Source organism: Solanum dulcamara, chromosome 6 (assembly GCF_947179165.1).
Source record: "Solanum dulcamara chromosome 6, daSolDulc1.2, whole genome shotgun sequence".
Lineage (NCBI taxonomy): Eukaryota > Viridiplantae > Streptophyta > Magnoliopsida > Solanales > Solanaceae > Solanum > Solanum dulcamara.
This window is the reverse complement of record NC_077242.1, coordinates 10,952,516-10,961,048: the sequence shown is the minus strand read 5'-3', so window position 1 is coordinate 10,961,048 and position 8,533 is coordinate 10,952,516. Positions and strand designations below refer to the sequence as shown.

The 8,533-nt window shown below is 36.3% G+C and overlaps 1 protein-coding gene across 1 annotated transcript; it reads left to right on the top strand.

The window, feature by feature from the left end:
• Nucleotides 1–619: 619 nt before the first annotated feature.
• On the top strand, nt 620–6,945 carry LOC129892082 (uncharacterized). Its single transcript, XM_055967627.1, has 3 exons — nt 620–1,205; nt 5,237–6,535; nt 6,611–6,945. Exons 1-3 carry the CDS (start codon nt 1,023–1,025, stop codon nt 6,836–6,838), a joined length of 1,710 nt encoding a protein of 569 aa, XP_055823602.1. The 5' UTR covers nt 620–1,022; the 3' UTR covers nt 6,839–6,945.
• Nucleotides 6,946–8,533: the final 1,588 nt, after the last annotated feature.

Genomic DNA, 8,533 nt, shown 5'->3' with positions numbered 1-8,533 from the left:
TCTATTGAAGGATAAGGTGTACTCATAGCGGCAAACAACAATTGATTTACTAATTGAAATAGTTGCTCCAAAATATGAAAATCATAAAAAAAAAAGCATACTCCAAAGGATATTTCAAAAAGATGTTAAACATGAATTTAGATTGGATATTAATTATATAAAGACGTGACGTTCAAAGGAGAGAGCTATTAAAATGTTAAGAGGTAGTCCAACTGAGGGTTTCATTAAAATGCCTAGCTACTAATAAAAGGATACATACATAATTTAAAAATAGAAGCCAGTAAGTTTGTACTAATAAATTAACACTAAGAATAAATAACCATAGTAATATATTATCTGATCGATAAATCTAATTACAATTATGTTGATGCATCTATTACATAAAATATAAATATAAATGATGAACTCTATTTCAGATACATGACAAGAATGAAATTTTGATACATGACAATATTGAAGAAATTGTAACAAACCTCTACATATAATGCTAATGAACAAGAATGATTCTTGATAGTCAGACGATAATATCGTGTGTTGAAAGGATGAAGAGAGAGAGAGAGAGAATACAATGGAGGTGGTGGAGGACGTGGGGGTAGGGGGGGGGGGGAGGAGAGATACAATTAGCTAAGGAGATTGGCAGAAGGGAACGATTGATGAGAGTTATAGTTACTGATAATGAATTATTAATTGTGGTGTTTAAATGTAAATTTAGTATATATGTCTAATTAGGGGGTTCACTAAGTGTAATTTCATCAAATTATTGGGCGTAAATTAATATAATATATGATTTGTGTGGGCAGGCCACCATCTCGAAAAGGCCAGATTGTTCTAGAATTCAAGTTAAGGTTGGAGAATTTGCCTTTTCCATCAAGACATCGGAAAATCAAGCAGAAAGAGTCTCACATATATACCTTACCTTCCATTGGACCGACCATTTGTTCTATATATCTGAAAAATACAAAATCCATCGCATTTTGCAATAGAAGAGAATTTGTTTGGGAAGTTTTGCAGAGCGAGAAAGAATGGATTTTGAGCTGAGAAGAGCGAGAGAGAAGCTGGAGCAAGAGCAGAGGGAGAGGAAACACAAGGCTAAATTGAAATTGGAAAGAGAGAAGAAAGCCAAACAAGAAGCCACTCGTCAACGTGAAGCAATTGAAGCTGTTCAGAGAGCTCGCCGCCTTGATGCTTCTGAAGCCCAAGCCAAGGTCAGTTTTTTCCTATACCCTTTTCTCCAATACTTTCGTTGATTTTGATTTATTGATCGATTTGGGAATTGGGTATATGTCGAGTTTGCAGATAGTCCGTAGTTGGGTTATGGGTGTTAGTTTATTGATCTCTGAAGACCGAGATCTCTTTTAGTTGTTTTTCATAGAAGGAAGGTATTCTAACTTACTGTAATTGTTAGGTAGTCTAAAATTGCTCAAGTTTTTATTTTGCGCAGAGAATTCCACTAAACGAGAATCGTTACCAAACAATCAACTTGAAAATGTGCATTTGTACCTGAAAGTTGCTACCACCCTTCGCATATTGTTGCATCATCATCTCATTTATCAAATTTAGTGACTCATGAATTATGTAAGAAATAAAGTTTGATCTTTGTGAGATCTGCCATATATTCGCCTTCAGTGAGATTAGATACCAAAGGAAAGTGATAATTAGTAGTATGTTTCCTTCATGTGAAATTTGTTTGCTACAATGCCATGAAGATGGGTGATTTTGTAAGGTGCCTAAAATGACCTTATAATGTTTCTAAGGGGTGTTAGATTTGAAGACTGGGATATACTGTGGTGCAGTAATCCCTCGGTATGAGGATAGCGTTTAAAAACTGAAAAGGCAAAAAGGAAAGAAGTGGAGGTTTTCTAAGGGGTGTTAGATTTGAAGATTGGGATATACTGTAATCCAGTAATTCCTGGGCATCAGGATAGGTTTAAAAAAGTGAAGTTAAAAAGGAAAGAAGTGGAGTTCATTGATGGAGGCAGTCATAGTTGAAGTAGTCCTTTTCCAATTATATTAGTTATGAAAGGCATGGAATATTTACAGGAGAATGTTTTCCCACTGGGAAAGAAAATTTTCGTAATTTTTCCAGTGAAAAAGTGGGGGTGATGTATATTTTTGAAGGGATTCTTTTGGAGAAGTTATCTTTTTTGTGTTACTGTCTATACCATCGCACCAGCATACTAAAGGTTTCCCATCAGGCACTGGTTTCTTAAAACTTTGAAATTATTTGTGGTGATATTTCCACCATAAGAACATTTGCTGTAATCTGACCGTGGGATAACCATATAGATCTGAATGTGTTTAAATGTATGTAAAAATTTTCCATGGTAATGATTTAAAAGCTAGTGAAATCTCATGCTTGAGTATAAGTTAACTCTACAGCTTTCAACAGTTGGGGGAAAAAACTCTTACGTTCTTCCGTTATGCAGACTGTAGGGGTCTTATTTTTCTTAAAAAGAAAAATTACTGTATTGGGATCATGAAAATGTGAAAAATAGGTATACAAGTTAGGGTATGAACTTTGTGACGCATAATCATTTCAATGGAGGTTAGATACAATCTTTATGTTGTTGGAGCCAACAAAGATGTGTTTTGGCTACTTGCACTGTGGTAGACCTGCTCCAGGTGGTTTTTCCTCCGTAGAACAAGAAAATAAAAGGTATACCAGGAAAAAACAAGGGAAAAGGAGGGGTTTCGGGGGAGAGTTCTTCCATGCTGTTACCAATTGAATTTGTTTCTGTGGTTAGTTAAACTACCACAAGTGTCTTGTGATCTATATCAAATACTTCTTATACTATGCATTTTCTGCCATGTTAAGTAATGAAGTGATGGCAATTTGCTAGACGACTGTTCAACAATAAAGAATTGTTGATATTTGGGGGACTTATTATCACATCATTTATTAGTTTTTTAATTGATGAAGTATGAAAAGCAAGGACATTTTACCTGGATACCTAGTAAGTTAAAATACTTATCTCCCATTGGGAGAATCACTTTAAAATCTAGAATTTCATTTGTCCTTTACCAGTTCTACCTGCCACCTTGAAGTTTTTGTCAAGTTGAGAATTATTAGAATAAGTTTGTTATTTATTTTCTGCTTCCTTTCTTCAGCTGTAATGGTTTTCTTTACAGAAACAAACGTGTGAACATATTATATTTTCAAACAATCCTCTATCTTACTTCTCACTTGTGCTTAGTTAAACCACATAATCAAAGCTTGCTAGACATATGGATTAATGATATCTGTACGCAAATCAGATTTTCTATATTGTTGTCTTTCTTTTGATAAGGTAAAAATATTATTAATAAAGTTAGCCCGGAGGTACATAAAAGTAAGTTCCAAAAAAAAAAAGAAGGAGGTACATAGAAGTACAACAGAATCAGACAGCCCATGCAATAGACTCCAGTTGCAAATTCCCAATTGAGTCCAAAAAGCCTATATACTGATCCATATTCTCTAATAAACTCTTCTTACACCAAAATAACAGATTATGTAGACAAAGGTTCATCACTGATCACTCTAGAGATGTGATTCTTACTATTATCAAAACAAATACTGTTCCTTTCTTCCCAAATAGTATGGAAGGGTGCACAAAGGAATAGTCTTCCACATCTGCTTCTGAGATTTTGCTATCTTCTGCTCATTCCAGCTCTCCCGTAAAACTCGTTAACATCTGAAGGCATTACCCAAACAACACCACACAAATTCAGGATAATCTTCCAGCATTGTTTAGCAAATTTACAGTGAACAAAAAGATGATTGACCGACTTCAATTTCTCTTCACATAGTTAACACCTGTTACTTAAATTTAAACTTCTCCTTTGCAGATTATCTTGGGTTAAGCATGCTTCTCTATTGAGAACCCGCCCAGAACAGGCTACCTTTGCAGGGGCTTTAGTCCTTCATATCAATTTCCATGGCCTACTTGTCTCAAAGTGTTATATTGTTATGTCTATATTGTTATGCCTTAACAATTGATTTTCTGAAAACCTCCGCGTGTGTTAAAAGCAGAGCAATATTTTCAAATGTCTTGGTCAATTGCACAATGTTCTGCATGTGCATTATATATGAAAATAAAATAAAATCAACCTTTGGGGGTAAGCGTGGTTAGCAAAAGTGTGTTTGAATCAATCAAGTAAGGACGCCCTCCTACTTCATTAACTTTACACTTGGAGATTAGTGTAAGTGCTGTACCCAATAAACTTAGCTGAATTTTTCTGAATATCAGTGCTCTTATGGGTTCTATTCTTTCCTCACCCTGGAAAAGTTGTAAGCATTTACTGATTCTCGAGATATGGACAAACTGAGCCTGAACATGCGTGGTTAATGTGGGTTGTGAATCAAGATATTAATTTCTTATGATATGAATCAGTCCCTTCCTCCATGCTGCCTGCTACGGGAGAGATTTATTGATATTTATTGGATCCATTGGGTCTGGCAGGGGAACCCGCAGCTTCTACCTTGACAGGCCGGTGCTCTAAACAATTGAACTACAATCCCAGGGAAATATGGGATGTAGCAGTAGATCTAATTGTGAAAGACCTATTACTGGATACTTCATGGGTAGATTCAAAGCGTGTGAACTATACAAGTTCCGAATAACATCAATTAGTTGATTAAATATTAATTTCAAGTATAAAGTAAAGGCTTCAGTGTATTTTAGATTTATTGGTAATCCATGATCAACTTCCTTTTGTAGTACCCTATGCGAAGCTGCCTCCTTGAAAGAGAGATGTAATATATGATAACCACAGCTACTCTTCTGTTTGAAGAGGATCATAAATAACTGTATTACTAATCTTTTTGCCTTAAATTTGTCTACGTTATTTTTGCTCTGTAGTTCAAATTGTACTTGTTTTTGGTTGAGGGATCATGGGGTTTAAGCTATTTGCTATGATTAATCTATCTGTGTTATACAGTTCCAATGAATTTACAAATGTTGGGACCAGTTCATGCGGTCATTTCATATGCTTGATTACATATCTAAACCATTATAATCTGTTGCCAGATTGGGTAGACAAAATTTTCCTTTTCTGATTTTCAATTAGTAGAAATTAGATGGCTCCATTCTAGATTTCTAGTTCTAATGGTCAAGGTGGTGTAATACTTTTCCTCATTAAGAAAAGTAGCTGGCTCTGTCATCTCTATTTGTCATTTGACCTATTCTTGATGTTCAAGCCTTCTTGAGGAAATTAATAATGGAGGAGAATGCCTAATCCTTTAATTTTTCTTTAACAGGCAACCCAGCAAATTGAAGAAGAACTGCTAGCTGGACGAGGAGTTGCATTTTCTCGTGTTTTGGAGGCTGTACCTTACGAGGGTGCTGGGGATAAAATTAAATTGCCACCATCTTGCTTCACTGAATTGTCTGATCAGGATGCCTTTGACAAGGGACCTCTACACTTCAGGGTGTCTGTAATTCACCAATCTTCTCATTCGGACTTGAAGGATGCAGAGCAGAATAATCGAACAACACATGCTGGAGTCCTGGAATTCACTGTGGATGACGGTGTTGTAGGGCTTCCTTCTCATATATGGAGTAACTTATATCCTGCAGAGTCTCCAATGGTTCCCATGGTCGAGGTGTGTTATGTTTGGCTCCCAAAAGGAACTTATGCAAAACTTCAGCCAGTTGAAGCAGGATTTTCTGATATCCCTAATCACAAGGCAGTTCTTGAAACAAGTCTTCGTCAGCATGCGACACTTTCTGAAGGCGATGTACTTACTGTTAATCATGGTGTTCTGACATACCATTTACGTGTTCTTGAACTGAAACCTTCTTCGAGTGTGTCTGTTCTAGAAACAGATATAGAGGTTGATGTAATTGGTGCTGATCCAACTGCAGAGAGCACAAGTCAGCCTGTATTGCAACCTCTCGAATTGGGCAAGTTAGGTTCTGGGGTGGTTGCAGAAGGAAGCTATGTATATTACAAGTTCCAAATAGACGATGATATCTGGGGAAAGATATCTTCAGGTGATGCTGAAATTGAGGTCAAAATAGAATCAGAAAACCAAGATGGGGATACTGACCTCTACATTTCCAGACACCCATTGCTATTCCCTACACAGCACCAGCACGGTTGGTCATCTCATGACATTGGTTCAAAAGCTTTGGTCTTCAACTCCAAGGATCTTGGCCTTGGACCCGGTACTTACAGTATTGGCATCTATGGTTTCAAGGGTACAACCAAGTACAAGGTATCAGTTAGCATACGAGACAAATCTAAGTTAAAGATTGGACAACAAGCCGTCTCTTCTCCATTGTCTGCTGATGCAGATACGGTAGAATGCCAAAACTGTAAACATTACATACCTTCCAGGAGTATAGCACTACATGAAGCTTACTGCAGGAGGCACAATATCATCTGTCAGCATACTGGTTGTGGGGTTGTTCTAAGGAGGGATGAGGTCAAGAACCATGTCCATTGTGAAGAATGTGGTCTAGCATTTCAGAAAGAGGAAATTGAGAAGCACAAGAAAGTATTTCATGTCCCGCTGAATTGCCCTTGTGGAATAATCCTTGAAAACGAAAAGATGGTAAAGTTTTATGCCCTTTTAAATTTGTTATATACTATTCAATCGGCTCGTTAATCAAACAGCTGTTGGTAACAGGTTCAACATCAATCTCTGGAGTGTCCTTTGCGACTTGTAACATGCCAGTTTTGTGGAGACATGGTCCAAGCAGGGACTTCAGCAGCAGATGTGAGGGATCGTTTAAGAGGACTTACACAGCACGAGAGTGTTTGTGGATCAAGAACTGCCCCTTGTGATTCATGCGGGCGTTCAGTTATGTTGAAGGATATGGACATACACCAAGTTGCAGTCCACCAGAAAAATTGATCATAATTAAATCTTTTATTTCTCCACGGGTGACTTTGGATTCAAAATGCTGCTTGCTTGAAGTGTAAAGCTCTGGCTTTTGATTCATGTATTCAGGCAGTTGTATATTTTTAGTGTTTATTTGTGATTCTCAACCACTTTAAGGGTTGCGGGAGGGGGGGGGGGGGGGGATGAATTGTAACCTTTTGCAGTGACTTCGAATATATTATCAATTTATCATCAAAAACTTTTATGCTATAATTTCAAAGGACATTCCAAAATTTGAACCAATTCTTTTTTTTTGTTGTTGTTGATAATTCTCAGTTATGCTAAACATTTTATGACAGTTTTGGGACAAAATGTTACTTCTTTCATCCTTTGGTTATGAAAACTCGTGCCACTTTTTCAATCCGTACTCCATTATATTCATATGGTTCCTTCATACTTCATACCATAACGTGTGATTCTCAATTGTTCCACCAAAGTTGGACTAATGCAATTAGTACACATTGTCATCTACTTGAAGCGTGTAGCCTTAAAACTAGGGGTGTACATAGACCGGGTTGGTTCGGATTTTTTATAAACCAAACCAAACCATTTGTGTCGGGTTATTAAATCTATAAACCAAACCAAACCAATAAAAGTCGGGTTTTTCAATATCAATTTTTCTCGGGTTTTTCGGGTTTTTTTCGGGTTTTTCGGGTTTTTTTGGGTTTTTCGGATTTTTCATAGTATCTAATAAAAAGCATAGAGCAGTGCTTCTTAAAAAGAGTTCTAGTACAAAATATCAACATATAAGATGGACGCAGAACACTGTTTGAAATTTTAACTTTATAAGATAGTTTTTTTTTGTATATTATTTAGATGGGCTTCTCAAGTCCAAATATAAATGTAAGAAAGAAAACAAAAATTATAAAAAAAAATTAAAAAACATTTATAAATTATATTTTAATAAATATTTTTATGTATAACATAATTTAAAAGTAGTATATCTATAATCGGGTCGGTTTGGGTTCGGTTTGACTTTTTTTAGTTAAAACCAAACCAACCCTATAATGGTCGGTTTTTTTTTTCATACATCAAACCAAGTCAAACCAAACCACTAGTCGGGTTTTTTTTCCGGTTTGGTTCGGTTTGTCGGTTTGGTGCGGTTTATCGGTTTGCCTTGTACAGCCCTACTTAAAACCCATTGATACATACTATAAACCTACTCAACTCCCTCCTTCACACTCCACTACAAGAACTCTTCCCATTTGTTCCAACTTCATTTCCATCTAAACCTGCCCTGTAACTCCTTTTACCTATGGAAAACATATTTAAGACAAAGAAGATGGTTACCATAATACAAGGACATCACAAGGCACTCCCTTACCTTTTCTATGTGGCACTCAAAAGATGACAATCCCTAGTGTTTGCACTCCTTATGCTTGGCAAGTACCACTCTAATGTACTTACTAACCTTTTACCACTCTAGGATCCGTTCAAAATTGCTATTCAATTCAATCAATCACTTGCTACAGTCACAAACCAACCTTGAGGATAGAATGTATTCTTGTTGGATGAACAACGACTCAATTAAGACTAACGGACTAGAGCCAAGAAATATTGCTTTGATATAGTGGACATTAATCAAATAGTTCTTGGCATAGTAAATCATTAAATATTAATTCGCTTCTAATTGACATCAATCAAGTAATTCTAGTATGTAACTTTATT